Source organism: Crotalus tigris, unplaced genomic scaffold (assembly GCF_016545835.1).
Source record: "Crotalus tigris isolate CLP2741 ecotype Arizona unplaced genomic scaffold, ASM1654583v1 scf7180000024359.8030256, whole genome shotgun sequence".
Taxonomy (NCBI): domain Eukaryota; kingdom Metazoa; phylum Chordata; class Lepidosauria; order Squamata; family Viperidae; genus Crotalus; species Crotalus tigris.
Window position 1 is genome coordinate 6657970 of NW_024100528.1, and position 18591 is coordinate 6676560.

Consider the following 18591-nt stretch of genomic DNA (forward strand, 5'->3'; position numbering starts at 1 on the left):
GAATGAAAAAACACAAGGGTGATGTAAGAAAATACACTTTTTTAAAAGTACTGTATGTAAATATTGTGACGCTTGAAAGGGTACATGAGAATGCCAGAGTTACAGTTCTGGAGAGAGAAGTGAATTTCTTGATTGATACAGGTAGTCCTCGACTTATGACCACAATTAAGCCCAAAACTTCTCTTGCTAAGCAAGACATTGTTAAGTGAATTTTGCCCCATTTTACAGCCTGTCTTGCCACAGTTGTTAAGTGAATCACTGCAGTTGTTGTTAGTGACATTACATACTTGTTAAGCCAATCTGGCTTCCCTATTGACTGCTTATCAGAAGGTTGCACATGATTTTGGGACCCTGCAGCCGTCATAAATATGAGTGAGTTGGCAAATGTCTGAATTTTGATCATGTGACCATGGGGATGCTGCAATGGTTTTAAGTGTGAAAACAGCCATAAGTCACTGTTCTTAGGGCTATTGTAACTTCAAATGGTCACTAAATGAACTGTTGTAAATCGAGGACTGCCTGTAGATTATTTATTGTTTAGAACTACCCTAGCTCAAGTATTATAGCAAACTAGTGGTATCATTGAATTGAGAGATGTCAGGTCCAGTCAGTGCAGAAATCCAAATTAAAGCTTCTCCACAGATTGCTGACTACTTTCTGCTTAATCACACCCAGCAAAGGGGAGCCCACCATCTCTCACTATCAAACCTATTACAGTATTAGGCAGGGTTGATTTTTCTTACCACCCAATTGGAATCAGTTTTCCTGTAATTTAAATTCATTATTACATATCCTGCATTCTTGTATAGTAGGAAATAGCTGTAATGTCCTTTTCAGTTACTTGAAGAATGTATCATATCCTTACAAAGTCATATTTTCCTAAGGCTAAAGATACCCAGCTCATCCAATAACTCTTAATATGTCTTAATTTCTTGTCCCTTGATTTTGTTCTTTTTCTGTGCCCAGAACTAGACATTGTACTAAAGATGGGAGCCTGATCAGTAAAAGCCAGCTTCATAATAGAGGCTAATTGTTGTCATGCCTTCGTTCCTGATGTAATTTAGTTATCCAACAAATGAGAAAATTACCTAGCAATTGGATCCACTTTCTTAATGAAGGGGGACGAATGAAATGATTATATTATTAGAATAATGGTATTATATAAATTATAGTATTGTGTTGATCATCACAATGAAACTTCAGTTACAGTATCCAGAGTAACAAAATTTTCTGAGAAGCTCTTAAAGCTATTCCAGAAATGATGCTTGTAGAGAAAAAAGAAGAAAAACAAGGACACATAGCAATAGAGGGGTTTTGCACGAGATGAACAAGGTTCTGGTAAGTGTCAAATTAGGAAGTTTAGATGAATGGGCTGCAAGTTCATTGATTTATAATGATAATGATTTATAATGGTTATCCCAGCTCTTGTTTTCACATGCAAGGGATTGAGTCTGGATGAGTATAGCAACAACCAGTACAACAGAGGGCTTAATTCTGAGTGACTAGCAAGTGATGATATAAGACTTCTGAAACTTGCCCCTCAAAATTTAGATCCTTTATATCCTTAGGACATGGGTGTCAAACTCGTCACGTCATGTCACGTGTCCTGACATATCGCGATTCTTTTTGCATTGCTGGCAATGGGGTGGGCATGGCTTCAGTATGATGAAACTGGCCCGCGGGCCAGCAGTTTGACACCCCTGCCTTAGGAGTTCAAGTTGCCATAATGTTTTTTTTCTGATTGACTGCTTCATGCAAATATTCTCTATAACAGAATAACAGAGTTGGAAGGGACCTTGGAAGTCTTCTAGTGATAATCCAACTCCCTGCTCAAACAGGAAATCATCTTAGCTGTGTAGAATATGGTGGCTGCTACTTTTTATTTTTTGACATTTATGATAGTTTTGAAAGGTGATTCAGTGATTTAGTAAACTCAAGTTTATCTATTCCCCTTATTTGGACATCGGGTCACTCCACGTTGTGACATCATATTTAATACTGCTTGTTACAACCTATGTTTCTGCATAAAGCCTGAACCAGTATACATAATGTTAAAAACAAGAATCCCGGGTATACACATATCATGGCAGTAATAAAAGTATCTGAACACCAGGATAAAAATCTTAAACCAAAGCTGTTTAATCTACAAAAAGTGCTAAGCTTTCGTCGGCCAAACTACCAACATCGTAACTCCTGGATCCGGCGTTTTTTACACTCTGACGATGTCAGTAGTTTGGCTGATGAAAGCTTAATACTTTTTGTAGATTAAACAGCTTTGGTTTAAGATTTTTATCCTGGTGTTCAGATACTTTAATACACACACACACACACACACACACACACACACACACACACACACACACTTTCTGGCATATAACCTGTCCTGCAGTGTTTTATATGCTTATCAAAATGGCTCTTCATCTAATCAGAATAAGTATCTACTAGCATTCCTTAAGCAAAGTTACAAATGCAAAGTTAGCCTGCATACCTAACAACTGTGTGTCTAATATATATTATTCATCAGACATATAAATCTGTGCACAGGTACAGATAACTGACTGTGTGTTCTGCGCATTAGTAAATTAAATTTCTTTTTATCTGTGTAATAAATAATATTCTGTATCATGGTGGTGCTTGAATTCTAAGGCACGATGAGGCAAAACTATTTTTCATTAGCAATAGTTTGCTAATTTTTAATTTCTGTTTGCCAAAATTTATTTTCCACTGATGATTTTATGTAGGTTGTATACTTTGCTAGCTCACTGTAACTGCATATCCTGGATGATAAAGAGCACTTTTATAATAGAGTTAAGACCTCATTTTAATGCCAATGGCTGCTTTTAATGATCTTCAGAATTTCTTCAGCTCTAAAGCATTCTACATTACATTTGATAGATATTTCACTCTTTATATTACGTAAGAAATGACGGGTTGGTCACCAAATCCATAGGGATATGGGATAGACCAGGGCTTTTCAACCTTTTCACCCATTGTACACTTTTAGGATACTCATCAAAGATAGAAGCAACCTGGAACTAAGGAGAAATTTCCTGACAGTTAGTACCACCAGTCGCCTAGCAAGGTGTCAAAAACCTGATGACCAAAAAAAAAAAAGGAAAAAAGTGATAAAAGTACAGGTAGTCCTCAACTTACAACAGTTCGCTTAGTGACTGTTCGAAGTTACAGTGGCACTGAAAAAAGTGCCTCCCAAGGCACAGCCGAGCAAGACACCTGCCTGCCCACCTGGCTGCGCTCTTCCTCCTGTCTGAGGTTTTCACTGTTGTGAGCATTTCTGTTGAGGATTGGCAGCAGGGGTGGGGTGGGGGTGTTTGGTTTTTATTCCCCCCATCTGCTGGGTGGTTGTAGCAGGTTTTGGTCACTTCACATGACCCTGGGACACTGTGACCATCATAAATATGAATCAGTTGCCAAGCATCTGGATGTAAATCACAAGACCCTGGAGATGCTGCAACATTCCAGCTGATCGGCGCTTCTTCTGGGCTCAGCAGAAGCACCAGGAGCAGTGCTGCTTTCCAGCTGATTGGTGCTTCTTCAGGGCTCAGCAGAAACACCAGGATCAGCCCCGAGCTATAGCTGGAGCCTGGCGCTGATCCTGATGCTTCCGCTGAGCCCTGACAGCCCTGCAGCTCCAGCCATCTCTCGCTCAGGCTTGTGCGGTGCTGCCACTGGTTCAGCTCATTCCCCTTCCCCGCTACCACTTTTCTAGGATGGTTGCGTATCACCTGCTAGGTGCCAATGTGCCATAGGTAGTACCCATACCACTGGTTGAAAAGGCCTGGGATAGACTACCAAATTGCATTATATTACTTTAAAAATTGATACTACCCAATTCATACTTTTTTCTGGCCATACCATCACCTTTCATTATTATTTATTATTTATTACTATGGGATGCCAGCTTCCTTCCAAAACAGCTCATAATAATCTTAAAGAGGCAAATTTATTTTAATAAGCTTTTAAGGTATCTCTTTTGAACCTTGTACCTCCAGGATGTATTGGAATTGAAACTCTCAGTACTTCCAGATTATATCAGTTGCCAAGCTCTAGGTCAGGGCTTTTCAACCAGTGGTATGGGTACCACCTGTGGTACATTGGCACCTGGCAGGTGGTACATGACCATCCTAGAAAAGTGGTAGCGGGGGAGGGGAATGAGCTGAACCAGTGGTAGCACCGCACAAGCCTAAGTGAGAGATGGCTAGAGCTGCAGGGCTGTCAGGGCTCAGCGGAAGCACCAGAGTCAGTGCCGCTTTCCAGTTGATCGGCACTTCTTCAGGGCTGTCAGAGCTCAGTGAAAGTGCCAGGATCAGCGTCAGGCTCCAGGTGGTGCTCGTCGCTGATTCTGGTGCTTCTGCTGAGCCCAGAAGAAGCGCCAATCAGTTGGAATGTTGCAGCATCTCCAGGGTCTTGTGATTTACATTCAGATGCTTGGCAAGTGATTCATATTTATGACGGTCACCGTGTCCCAGGGTCATGTGAAGTGACCAAAACCTGCTGCAACCACCCAACAGACGGGGGGAATAAAAACCAAACACCCCCACCCCGCTGCCAATCCTCAACAGAATTGCTCACAACAGTGAAAACCTTGGACAGGAGGAAAAGTGCCGCCGGGCGCTGTCTTGCTCGGCTGTGGCTTGGGGGGCACTTTTTTCAGTGCCATTGTAACTTCAAACAGTCACTAAGCGAACTGTTGTAAGTCGAGGACTATCTGTACCTTATCACTTTTTCCCTTTTTTTTTTTTGGCCAAGTTTTTGACACCTTGCTAGGCGACTGGTGGTACTCGGATGTTGTCATATCCTAAAAGTGGTACAGTGGGTGAAAAGGTTGGAAAGCCCTGCTCTAGGTTATGGAATTCTACTGTAAAGCTGAGAAAGAAAGGGACTCTATTTATCCCTTTCAGTATATTTCAGAACCAAAACCTGGGAATGTCAGATCAAAGTCAGCAATGCATAGAACATTTAAAACGAGAATGTTCTCCAGGAAATTGATTTTGACATTTCTGAGGTTTTTAATTGTAGTTATGCTTTAGATTAGAAAAGGGCAGCATGAAATCCACCAGGCAACACTAAGGAGATGATGATGGTGATGATACAATCAAAGCAATGCGTAATGTACAGAACAATAATAAAAAGGGGTTATTTAAGACTTATATAATAAAAGCAATAAAAGGATAACTCCTAATGATTGGACTCGCAATCTAAACATCTAAAGCCCCATATTCATCCATTTTAAATATTATCCAAATTTTTAAAATTTCTTTTTAAAATTAAGAAATGCAATTATCTTCAATTCCAACAGTATATGTAGTGAATTTCTAATATACTTAGTTACGTTTGCATTAATGCCTATATATTATGTTTGTCTTCTGTATCTCCTGTTGTAACAATTCAGATAGTCCTCGACTTACAACCATAATTGAGCCAATTTCTGTTGCTAAGTAAGACATTTGTTAAGTGTGTTTTGCCCCATTTTATGACTTTTATTGCCCAAGTTGTTAAGTGAATCACTGCAGTTAACTTTCCTTGTCAGAAGTTTGCAAAAAGTGATCACATGATCTCAGGACAATGCAGCTGTCATAAATATGAGTCAATTGGCAAGCATGGAGATGCTGCAGTGGTCGTAAGTGTGAAAAATGGTCATAAGTCACTTTTTTCAGTACTGTTGTAACTTTGAACAGTCACTAAATGAACCGTTGTAAGTCATGAACTACCCATTACAAATTTTACAAATGTCATATCTGATTTATTTATTGGATCTGAAGAAAGTTCTTTTTAAATCTAGATTTTAAAATTTGTTGAAAATGGGAAATGAAAAGATAAAGCTGCAGGACAGTAACGTGGTGATTACCTAAGAAGTTACTTTATTTTATCAGGAAGCTTTGAGTAAAATGTTGAGTCATTGTGTTGCTTCCTGTAAAGAAGAAATCTAAGAACTAACCTCTGTCTTTTTTCACTGATGCTATAATTTTTAGCTTATTTTATCAATACATGGCACATTTTACAATCAATTTTCCCTTTGTTTTTTCTTCTAATTGTGTCTTTTATCCAAGAATTCATTTGTGCTTTTACTGTTACAAGTTACAGATTCTATATATCAGTAGATTACATTTGTTTCCTATTCAAAACTTCCCATTGAACATATTTCCAAAGCTGGAAATATATTAATTTTTGCATTTTTTCCCCTCTCACCCCTTTGATCCTGGGATAAAGGAAGGGAAGGTAGGGATGTGCAAATTAATTCATACATGATCTGTTCTCTGCATAGAACAACGGGCTCTGGATGATTCGTGGCCAGTTAGAAACAAGCACGTTTGTTCTGCATGTGAACAAAACAAGGCTGATCTGATCCAGAAGCACAACAGTTGTTCTAGGCAGAAACATTTTTTGGGAGAAGAAGAACAGGAAAACTTAAATGTTGAGGGATTTCTTTAGTGATGCTAGCTGTGGGGAGCAAGGCAAGGCAAAGCATTGGGATATACTGTTCTGGGATCTACAGAGAGCATCCAGAAATAAATATACATGCTATGCAAATGAAGCAATAGCAACATTGGGCATCTTTTTTCTGAGAAAGGGAAGAAAGGGAGCAATTTGCACCAGCCTTGCAAGATCTACCCCATAACATAACTCTGATATTCATGTGCGGTTTTATTTTGGCTGAACTATAGATGATCTCAGTTATTTCTTTCTTCCTGCTTTTTTGTTTGTGTTTTGATTTTTTTGAAATTTTATTATTTGACAATGTAGGCATCCACTCCAGTGGACTCCAATAGCCTATTTTTGTTTTGCTGTTAATCACATTGTGCTGGCATTCTGGAAAACATTATACATCCGTGTATCTTAAGGAGTGAAAAATGGTGACCACTGCAAAAGAAAATAGTATTTACAGAAAGTTCTGTTATTTTTTTTTTCCTTAGTATTTCCCAGGTGAGAAATACCTCTGGAAAAAAGGAATTGTTCAACTTTATTGATAAATATTTCCCAACTTTAAAAAAAATATTTTGTGTAAAGGTGCAGATTTATATTTTTGGGAATGTATATAATGGACACATATGCAATCTTAATATAGCAATAGTAATAATACTCTTGATTTTTGACAATCTGTGATATTGCTTAGAAGTGACAAACTGTCAGAAGAGAAAGCAAACAGAAATATGACAATAATTCCCTTCTGTTGTAGAATTGTTCTCTCCTTGAAGATACTGGGATTAAATATATATCCAGCAAAACCCAGAGTATGTGGAGAAAAGACTGATTTTGAAGGAGTATTTCTTCTAGTGGTGAGATTCTTCATTAAAGAAAAATAAATTGAATAATTGAAATTATACCAGTAATCTCGGATTCTTATGCACTCCAGCACCCCTATAAGTTCTCTGTTCTCCTTCACCAGCCCAGCTGTAAAGAGGCTATTGGGCTGGAAGCAAGGAGATGAAGAGGAAAAGTGGGCAGAAAAAGCTGTGGACTCCTTGGTAAAGAAGCTGAAGAAAAAAAAAGGTGCCATGGAGGAACTGGAGAGGGCACTTAGCTGTCCTGGGCAGCCCAGTAAGTGTGTGACAATCCCACGCTCTTTGGATGGAAGGCTGCAAGTATCTCATCGCAAAGGTTTGCCACATGTCATTTACTGCAGAGTGTGGCGCTGGCCTGATCTACAGTCTCATCATGAGTTAAAACCTCTGGAATGCTGTGAATTCCCATTTGGCTCAAAGCAGAAAGAAGTCTGCATTAATCCTTACCATTATCGAAGAGTGGAAACCCCAGGTAAGTCAATTGTCTAAATGTTTAATGAAGGATAGCACTGCATTGATTGCCTATTTCATATTTCATAACTATTCTACCTGCAAAAAAGAGAAGCTGCATACAAGCCGTGATTGAAAAAAGTAGCTAGATCAAAGTAGGTCAAAGAGTTCAGTTGCAAACATTTAGTTAGGATTACTTTGGAGGATCAAGATCCTGAGATGAAAACATAAGGAGAATTCTGATGCTATACTTTATTTATTTTATTTATGAGACTTATATACCGCTTTAAGTGCAAACACTCTCTAAGCGGTGTACACCAGTAAGCAATGTATATATATATTTACATTGCCCCCAACAATCTGGGTCCTCATTTTACCTACCCCGGAAGGATGGAAGGCTGAGTCAACCTTGAGCCAGTGAGATTTGAACCGCTGACCTGCTGAACACAGTCAGCTAAAGTGGCCTGCAGTACTGCACTCCAACTGCTGTGCCACCTTGGCTCATTAATTTATTGGATGGAATGTCTGAAAATAGCGTAGCAATAATAGTAACAAGTGAATATATTAATAATAGCATTAGTGGCTCTTAGACAATGAATTCTTTACATTTAATCAGGTAGTTTTAAAAAGTATTTTTTTAAAATTTGCAGATGGGTTTAATGGTACAAACATAAGAATTTGTTCAAGAAATTCATCTTAGCCTAAATAAATTCTACCATCATATTTAACCTGATGGTTTAGTTATGTAAATTGGCCTATTGTTAATAATTTGTATACCACTTACAAAACAAAACTTTGTGTGCTTTTTAAAAGCCATTATAATACTACACTCTGGATTACAGGTGAAATATCAAAACAGATGCTTTTCATTTGCTTTTTTTGAAAATATTTTAATTATGTGTACCTGGCATGTAACTTTCTGTATGTCTTGTTCTTGTCCAAGGGGCTGAAAGTGTAAAATTCTTTTTACTTAGGACTACACTAAATGTTATTTATACAGGAAATGTATCATTGCATACATGTTCATTGAAAATCACAAAGAAAGAACTCTGTATTAGATAAGAGTAGTGGCAGAGCACTGTTTGGTTCTTAGCTTTTGTGTCTGTGTGTGACTTCAAGTCATTCTTGGTTTCAGGTGACAGCCTGGACATGTCCCTGCAGATTCCTTTAACTCTTTACCTTGTGAAGAACATCTTAATCATATAATATCACTGCAGGTCAAATGTGTATCTTATAAAATACAGATAGAAAATACACAGGGAAAGGAAGGAATCTATTATACAGTTTTGCTGCAATCCCACTAGAGTAGGAGGGAGGGGAACAGTTGACTCTCTGGATGGTGACAGATCATCTTGCTAGCTACCCAAACCAGAAAAATTACATACAGTCTCTTTGAGAACTGTGGGATTATCTCTTGTATCTTATTTCTCAGTTCTCCATATAATTTAGCAACAAACAAACCCCATGATCCTTTGATCTAAAACATGTTACTATTGTTTTGGTGACAAATTCCAAAACCTTTTAGCTGTATTGCATTCCAACATAAATGAACTCTACGGATATCAATTTTCAGTCATGCCATAAATCCTTTGCAACATCCAAATTACACAATAGATTTATTATATTATGTTTACATGTTTTTCCATGTACAAGGCAAAGACATCTTTGGTGTGCCTCAGGACTCTGTTCTCTCTCCCCTTCTATTTAAGCTGAGGCCATTGAATGAGGTGATCCGTCAGTTTGGGGTGAGATACCATCAGTATGTGATAACATCCAGCTCTATATCTCTACTCCAGGCCCCTTGAGTGATGCCATGGATGTCATATCCCAGTGTCTGGGGGCTGTTGGGAACTGAAGGAGGTGAAATGGACTCCAACTTGCAAGACAGAGTGGCTGTGGGTATTTGGACCCTCTGCAGACAAAGATCTTCCATCTATGGTTCTTGCCTCAAATAGACCCGGAGTACAATCTGGAGGTCCTCTTGGACTTGCGGCTCCTGCTGGTCCATACATGGACCAGGAAACTCTGCTCATGGTAGCTCATGTCCTTATAATCTCCATATTAGTGTACTGTACATGCTGTACATGTACAGAAATTTCAACTGGTATAGAATGCAGCCATGTGGGTAACAATGGTGCCAGATATATGGCACATATAGCACCATTCCTGCATGAGCTGCATTGGTTACAAGTATGTTTCTGGGTGCAATTCAAGGTGCTGGTGATTACCTATAAAGCCCTACCTGACTAGGAACCAGAGTACCTGAGGAATTGCCTTTTTTCTAGAGTTTCTACTTATTGAACCAGATCAAGTAGAATGGGCATGCTGCAGATCCTGTCATCCAAAGAATGTCAGCTGACAAAGACTAGAAGGCAAGCTTTTTCTGCAGCAGCCCCTGCTCTGTGGAACATCCTCCCTTCAGAGATTAGAATGGTCCCAACCCAGGCATAACCGAGCCTGGCACACTACATGCACCAAAGCTCCACCTCCTGCTATATTGTTAGCAGGTCAAAATTCTTGCTTTGAATGTATTCCAAATTAGACATTTCAATGTTTTTATAGTTTTAATGCTTTTTACCGTTTTTATTGTTTTAAAATGTTTTAAAGATTTTAATTGTAATATATGTTTTGAATTGTGAGCCATCCAGAGTCATTTGCTGAGATAGGCAGCTATAGAAAACAAACAAACAAATAAATAAATCTTCAGCTAATTTACATAACCTTCCTCAATGTGATCACACATGCCTAGATCCTCTGATAGTCATCCTTCAATTATTTCATATATTATACAAAAAGCCTCCTTTTTAAAAAGCCATTTAAAAATATATAGAGAAGAGCAACAAAGATGATTAGGGGACTGGAGGCTAAAACATATGAGGAACGGTTGCTGGAATTGGGTATGTCTAGTTTAATGAAGAGGGGGGACATGATAGCAGTGTTCCAATATCTCAGGGGCTGCCACAAAGAAGAGGGCGTCAAGCTATTCTCCAAAGTGCCTGAGGGCAGGACAAGAAGCAACGGATGGAAACTAATCAAGGAGAGAAGCAACCTAGAACTAAGGAGAAACTTCCTGACAGTTAGAACAATTAACCAGTGGAACAACCTGCCTCCAGAAGCGGTGAATGCTCCAACACTGGAAGTTTTAAAGAAGAGACTGGACAGCCATCTTTCCGAAATGGTGTAGGGTTTCCTGCCTGAGCAGGGGGTTGGACTCGATGACCTCCAAGGTCCCTTTGAACTTTATTATTATTATTATTATTATTATTATTATTATTATTATTATTACTATTATTATTCTTCAGGAAGCAGAGTCATAGCAGTACCAAGCCTAGGTGAATGAATACATCTTAAGCTGTCTGAATACTTAACAAAGCCCATGACTAATTGTAATAAAATAGGGACGGAATCCATTTTTAGTTTCTTTTGAAAAAAGAAGGTCCTCTCTTGGTCCATTGTACTACATATGATACTTATCTATGGTACCCTAAGGAGAGCCTTTCCACAAAATCTTAGTTGTTGGACAGGCTCATAAAGAATACTACCAATACCTTGAATTTTGCTCAGTAGCGCTGTGGTGCCATGAAGTATCTTCAACATCGTATGTTGGTGGGTTGTCTTTTAACTAATTTAGCAATGTAATTTTGTACTTGCTGCAGTTTTTAGCCCTAAAGTAGTGCCACAAATCTCTAGACTTGAGGTTCCAAATAAATGAGTTACTATTTCTGTTTACATGCTTGTGATCAAGCAGCTCAGAAGTAGTCTAAAATGTATTATATTGTATAATGTGACAAATGTGCCAGAACGTGAAAAATACATAGCTTGTAACTTTAGCAAGGCTATAGTTTAGAGCAGGGGTGTCAAACTCGCAACGTCATGTAATGTCACAACCTATCACGACTTTTTTTCCATTACCGGCAATGGGGTGGGCACGGTTTTGGCATGATGTATCCGGCCCGCGGGCCAGCAGTTTGACACCCCTGGTTTAGAGATAAAGCACCATATTCCAGTTTCTTTAATGTCTGTTTGAAAATTCTGCAGATGGGTAATGAGATACTTCAGCCTAAGATTTGAAAGAGTTTCTATTTTCAAAACATCTGTTCTGTTCTTTTGTTGTAGTGTTACCTCCAGTGTTGGTTCCAAGACATAGTGAATTCAACCCACATCTTAGTCTCCTTGCCAAATTCCGGAACACATCTCTTCACAGTGAGCCACTGATGCCTCACAATGCAACTTACCCTGATTCTTTCCAGCAGCCTCCCTGCACCACTTTCCCAGCATCCCCCAATATGTACTCTCAGTCATCAAGCAGTATGAGCTACCCAGACTCCCCGGGAAATTCTTCTGCACCGGGAAGTCCTTATGAGCTCACAGGTATGCAAAATACTATTCCTGAACACTAGTTGAGTGATATTGAGTCTACAGTAACTTCTTTTTAGGAACCAGAATTTTGCATCATTTTTTCCTTTTTTTCTTCTTTTTACAACCCTGTAATCCCTTAATTTGGCGTAGAGTCGGAGTGACTGAATGGAGCTAAATGTTTACTGGCTGGATGCCCTTCCTGATGCCTACGTGGAGTTGGCAGCAGATAGATAATTTTCTCTTGCGCCCTGAGAGAGAAACATCGGCTGCTACTTAGGATTGAACTCTCAACCTTCTGGATGGGAGGCAAGCGTCTTCACCACTAGGCCACCATGCCACTCTAGAGTTTTGCAAAAGAAAAACCAAAAACCCAAAACAACAGCTTTCAATTTTACCTCGTTATTACAAGTTCAAGCAATTTTGGTAATAACAGTTGTGTTACTCTGAGAATTTGAGTTAAAGAGTGGCATTTTTTTAATATTTATTCCACAGTTTTTATAGCTCAACTAGCTCTAAAGACTCTGTAGAAGTTGCAACATATTGACATTATAAAAGCAACAATTGAAAAAAAGATGAAATTGGTAGTAATAAAAAATAATGCTATGAAAAATTATTAAAGAGACCCAGCTTAGGGTAGTAAAGATGTTAAACTAGGAGCCAAGGAAACTTAGTTATTTTAATCACAGAAGCTCCCTGGTTGACTTTGAGTGACTTACTCAGCCCAATCTACTGTATTTCACAGGGGAGTGTTTGTGTTGTGTGTGTGTGTGTGTGTGTGTGTGTGTTGGAAATTGTAACAGAGAAACTGGATTCTTTGTGGTGTATTTGTGTATAAAATAAAATCATTTGTAAGCATCCAATCTAATGTAATACAATGTGTTAGTAAATATTTATGCTTCAGTCTCTGAAGCCTTTTCTTTGTATTTATATAGGCATGCTATGAAATATCAAGCCCAGCATTGTTTTCTTTTTCTTAGCTGATACACCTCCTCCACCTTATAATGCCAGAGAAACACCACGAAACCACAATGGATGTCCTGTACATGCAGTTATAGACAGTCCATTAGTGCTGTCATTGCCCAATGGAGGTAAATCTACTGATGGAGAACCTAAAAGTATGTAAAGACTTGTATTTTTTTCCATAGAGGGAAGGACTTGGCCCAGACCTGATTGGTAGGCCATGAACTATTCAATCTTCATCCAAAGAGATCCTTAACCAAATACTTCCTCTTGGTAGAGTCAGACCAGAATGGTCTTCTATTGATTTGATTTGAATATTGATGGTATTGTTGAAGATTTGAATGATTTAACTCTGAGTTAGGGGAAAAATTGTCACAGGAAATTCAAGAAAGTAACTACTAGTGATACATGGGTTTATTTTATTTATGCAACTTTTATCCCTCTTCAATTCATTTTTACTCTAAGTAGTTAGAGCAGGTTTACTCTTAATTCTTTACATAGTTAATAATTTGATTTACATAGTTTTCCATTTTTTCCAACTTATGATTGTTCTGCTCTATTTCTGCATTTTTTGTAATTGTTTAAAAACATTGCCCCCCATTTGTATCTACTTTCATGCATTCTCAATATGCAGATTATATATATATATATATATATATATATATATATATATATATATATATATATATATATATATATCCTTTCACAAATATTTCCCCCATCTATTTTTCTTTTACACATCTTGTTGAGCTATATCACAATTCACAATACTGCAAGTGTTATGTAGTATAATTTTAATTTGGCTTGTGTATAGATTTTGAAAATTCAAATTTAAAAAGTCTATATTAAAATTTAGATTTTATTACTTTTGTCTGGTGTACTCTACTAGACACTAGTAACTGGTAACATTTTTAAGCAGTTTCTATGTGGTACACAGTAAGTAGGATACATACTTAATATGAAAACAGAGAAAATAAGTTGCTAGAGCAGTGTTTCTCCACCTGTGTGGATGGCTTGCTGGAGAATTCTGGGAGTTGAAGTCTACTTGCCAAGGTTGAGAAGGACAGTGTTAAAGAAAGGTCTCCTGAAAAAGGTATAAAGAACTCTGTTGAATCAAGTGCAGAATCATCATCATTGGTTTTGCAGCCAGTATGCAGCTATCTTCTCCATGGATTTGTTCAGTCGCTTTTTAAACCTATCTACTTTTTCTGCCCTTGAATATTACCTAGATTTGTGTGTGCCAGAGTGCTATTTCATTTGATAGCAACACATTCCATAGTTTATGCCTTATACAAAGAAACACATCTGCCATTCATTCCTGAATATCCCAGCATTTTATGTCAAGATATGACCCAGATTTTCTAATATTGTAAAAGGATGAAAAACTATCCACATTTTCCACACCATCTATAATCTTATATAAGTTAATCATATTTTATCTTAATCGTATTTTGCCCTTGCTTGCCTTACTTTTGAACTTAAAAACTTAAAGTTATCATCTTTCCTTGAAGAATAAATATGCAAGGCCACAATAGTTTAATTCTTTCCTTCACTTTTACAAGGTCAGTAATGTCTTTTTAGATGAGAACAGCAGTTAAAATGTAATACACAGTATACAGAATATATAGTAGTCCAGCACTGGTGAACCTTATGCCAAAAATTCATAAATGCCTAACTTGACTGCTTGCATATGTCATACATACACATCAAACAAAAGAGAAACAATTCTGTACATATTTACTTATAATTAAATGCACTTGTGCACACAAATGCAAAAGCTGATTTCACTCAATCACTGATAGTGTACCCATTTTGGAGACTGTAATCACAGTTGTCTTCTGCATTTGTTCCTTGAAAATGAGCTTTGCTGTGCAAACAACTACCCTGTGCAATGGTTGGAAGACAACTGAACTGTACAACTGCCATATTCCTATCATATTTTGCAAGCTGCTGTCTCTTTCATGTCATCTCCAGTCACAAATATGAAGATAACATAATGTCCTGATATGGATGGTGAGAATACATTTTAAGATTTGAGTGGTGCAGGGTTGCATAGTTCTTGTATTTATTTTTGTTCAGTTTCTTTGGCAACTCAGACAAAGAGAAAAACTGTTGTCAGGTGTTGGTGAATGCTGATTCGTCACCCAAAACATCATCGTGTATCATCACTGAAACATGTGTCGTAGATTCACCATTACTGGTTTAGTCACGCTACTTAAATATGGATATCATTAAATTAAAATGTATATTTAGTCCTTTTCCTTAACCAGTTTCATTGTTATTGTGCTTCTTTCTACATTTCTGTTGTATCTTCTTCATCTGTGAAATTTTCTTCCAGACTTCCGACCTGTTTGCTATGAGGAACCGCAGCATTGGTGTTCAGTTGCATACTATGAACTTAATAACAGAGTTGGAGAGACTTTTCAGGCCTCTTCTCGAAGTATACTAATAGATGGCTTTACAGATCCTTCAAACAATAAGAACAGATTTTGCCTTGGATTGCTGTCCAACGTTAACAGGAACTCTACTATAGAAAATACCAGAAGGCACATAGGAAAAGGTAACAGCACATTCCTTCTGCAATAATAAGAAACACTGCTTGGAAGCACTTGGGTTCAGAAAACTGTTGAGTTCAAAACCGTGTTTCTAAAATGTATATTACTAGTAGTCCTTGACTTACAACCAAAATGGAGTCCAAACTTTCTGTTGCTAAGCCAGACAGTTAAGTGAGTTTTGCCCCATGTTACAACCTTGAATCGTGAATCACTGCAATTGTTAAATTAGTGACAAAGTGGTTAAGTGAATCTGACTTCCCATTGACTTTGCTCGTCAGAAGATCACAAAAGGGGATCACATGAGCCTGGGACACTGCAACCGTCATAAATGAGCCAGTTGCTAAGCATCTGAATTTTGATCATGTGACTATAAGGATGCTATAACAGTTGTAAGTGTGAAACTGGTCATAAATCACTTTTTTCAATGCTGCTGTAACTTTGATCAATCACTAAACAAAAAGTTGTAAGTTAAGGACTACCTGTATTATTTTAATTTACTAATTAATTTACTATATTAATGAATGCCCTGACTATGCATTTATGATAACAATAAAAAACGAAGTATAAATATATAGTATAAGTATAAAAGAAAGTAAATATAGTTAAAGCTTGAAGTTAAGTGTTGAAAATGTTTACCAAAAAATAAATTAATGCTTTCTTATCTACATTCCACATGAAACGCAGAAATTGGAAAAACAGGGGGCTCAAAAAAAAAATGTCTAATTAGAACAGAGGTGTCAAATTCAATTTCATTGAGGGCCGCATCAGCATTGTGGTTGCCCTCAGGGGGCTAGGTGGGTGTGGCCAGGGTGGATGCAGCCTACTGGGTGGGTGTGGATGGAGTGGGTGTGGCCTACTGGATGGGTGTGGCCAACTCTACATCATTTGCATCAAGGGTGCCTATGGGAGCCTGGACAGGAGTGGGATTGATCTGAGGGTCTTTGGCAGAAAGGGGTGGGACCGGGGCAAGTGCCAAGGCATGGTCCACTGGAGGAGCCTCACTGTTCCTCTCAGGCCATGTGAGGGGGGCTTATGGAGCTAAGACTAAATGCGTTTCAGCATAGAGGGCCACCACAAAATTGTACATTGGCTCCCGGCTGGCCTGGACCAGGGCCAAGGCAGTGGGGGCGTTCCCTCACTGTTTCCAGGATGGCTTTGCGGGCCACATGAAACCACTGGGCCTTGTGTTTGACATGTCTGAATTACAACAAAGAAAATATAATTTTGTTGCATTTAAACATAAGCACAGGGTAATTTATGTGTAACCTGTACAGGTGTATATAAGCTGTAATTTGGTGATTCCCTTTCATTTGACTCTTGATGTCCCCAAGGACATCTATATAGAGTAAGTTTCATAGTAATATCATAGAGGGGCTTAAACTTGTCTCTTATAGGATTGTTATTATTTGTCAATTTAGTCTTCAGGAACTAAAAGAACTTTGCTAGTGGCCTTCTACCAAATACAAGCTAGGCCTGATCTTGCTTAGTATGGGGCATTAGTCAAGAATGACAAGGTGCTGCCAGCCTTTGTAGAATTGCATAAAAGAAGTTTAAGTTATGGACAGAATCATTAGCAAAATTCCAGAATGGACCCTTTAGCTTTACTTACAGTATAGAAAGTCCTTTCACAAATTGTTATCTGATTGTAATGTTTAATGCAACCAAACAGGAAGATTAGCATATAGTATATAATTATCACATTAGCTATATTTAACAATTAATGTAATATAATGTAATAAATTACTCATCCTGATACCATTCTGCCCTGCCCGCTTTGTAGCATAGCATCTAACATAGCAGCCAAAGTCTAAGTTTGGACTCCACTGCAGTAAAAAAAAGATGTAACTCTTTAGGAAGGTCACTCTGAATGTCTTACAATTTGGTAAGAAGCTTTTCTGCGGACTGTAAAAAAAAAATCAGTGAAATGTTTACTGTTGTATTAAGAACAGATTTCTAATAAATTTTTGTTCACGGAAGAGAGGATGAGGTGTATGAGCAGGAAAAATATTATTATAGTCACACTTGGGGAAGGGAACAGAGAGTGAAAGTGGTCTGATCAGCAAGAGTTTCAAACAACCAGAATTTTTATTAAGCCTAAGCTTGGCTTAGAGTTGCATAGATAGAAATGGGTTCCAACACCAACTGGGAGTACTTTGCTATCTATAGAAGGAATTCATAAAAAGGAATCCATACAGCTAAAGCACTTTCTTTGGGATTCAGTTTTAAGATTGCTCATCCTGCCAGTTTATGCATGTTCTATCCATCACATAATAATGCCATATTGTTAGTATATCATAAAAAAATAACATAGGGATTTTAAAAAAAGAGTTACAAATCTTGCTTTAATCTATGTTGAAGATTAGATTATACTTGGCTACCTCTTTTTTCTTAAAGGTGTTCACCTGTATTATGTTGGGGGAGAGGTATATGCAGAGTGTGTGAGCGACAGCAGCATTTTTGTACAGAGCCGCAACTGTAACTATCAGCATGGTTTCCACCCAGCCACTGTCTGCAAAATCCCCAGTGGATGCAGCTTGAAGATTTTCAACAACCAACTCTTCGCTCAGTTGCTTGCCCAGTCAGTTAACCATGGCTTCGAGGTGGTGTATGAGCTAACCAAGATGTGCACCATCCGGATGAGCTTTGTTAAAGTAAGAACTTTCTTTGGTTTTGATTGTGAAATTGAAAAAGTTTAATAGGCCTCTTTGTTACAAGAACATTTTAAAAGATACAAAGCTTGGAATGGATGAATGGATGGGATATGCTAAATTTTGTATCTTCATAATACTACACAAGTAAGTGAAAAATTATCAGAATTATTTGTAATTTGTGACACGGTTTTATCACTAGGCGTAGTCTCTTCAATTAGGATTCATTTCACACAAGAGGGAATGAAAAAGGATTACTAATTTACTCATGCAAAAAAATTATTGGAAATGTACTTGCACTGGGCTACTCTTCTGATC

General features: G+C 38.0%; 1 protein-coding gene across 4 annotated transcripts in view; it reads left to right on the forward strand.

The window, feature by feature from the left end:
- The window catches only part of SMAD9 (SMAD family member 9), a 52423-nt gene that overhangs the window by 23111 nt on the left and 10721 nt on the right, over positions 1–18591 (forward strand). For 3 of the 4 annotated variants that reach the window (XM_039327301.1, XM_039327299.1, XM_039327302.1), the window contains 5 exons: positions 7196–7773; positions 11868–12122; positions 13088–13225; positions 15409–15630; positions 18020–18276. In XM_039327301.1, the coding sequence (XP_039183235.1) occupies positions 7362–7773; positions 11868–12122; positions 13088–13225; positions 15409–15630; positions 18020–18276 (1284 nt within the window). In that variant the 5' untranslated portion in view covers positions 7196–7361. The remainder of the gene's footprint in view (positions 1–7195; positions 7774–11867; positions 12123–13087; positions 13226–15408; positions 15631–18019; positions 18277–18591) is intronic. The other variant, XM_039327303.1, reaches the window with a different exon arrangement.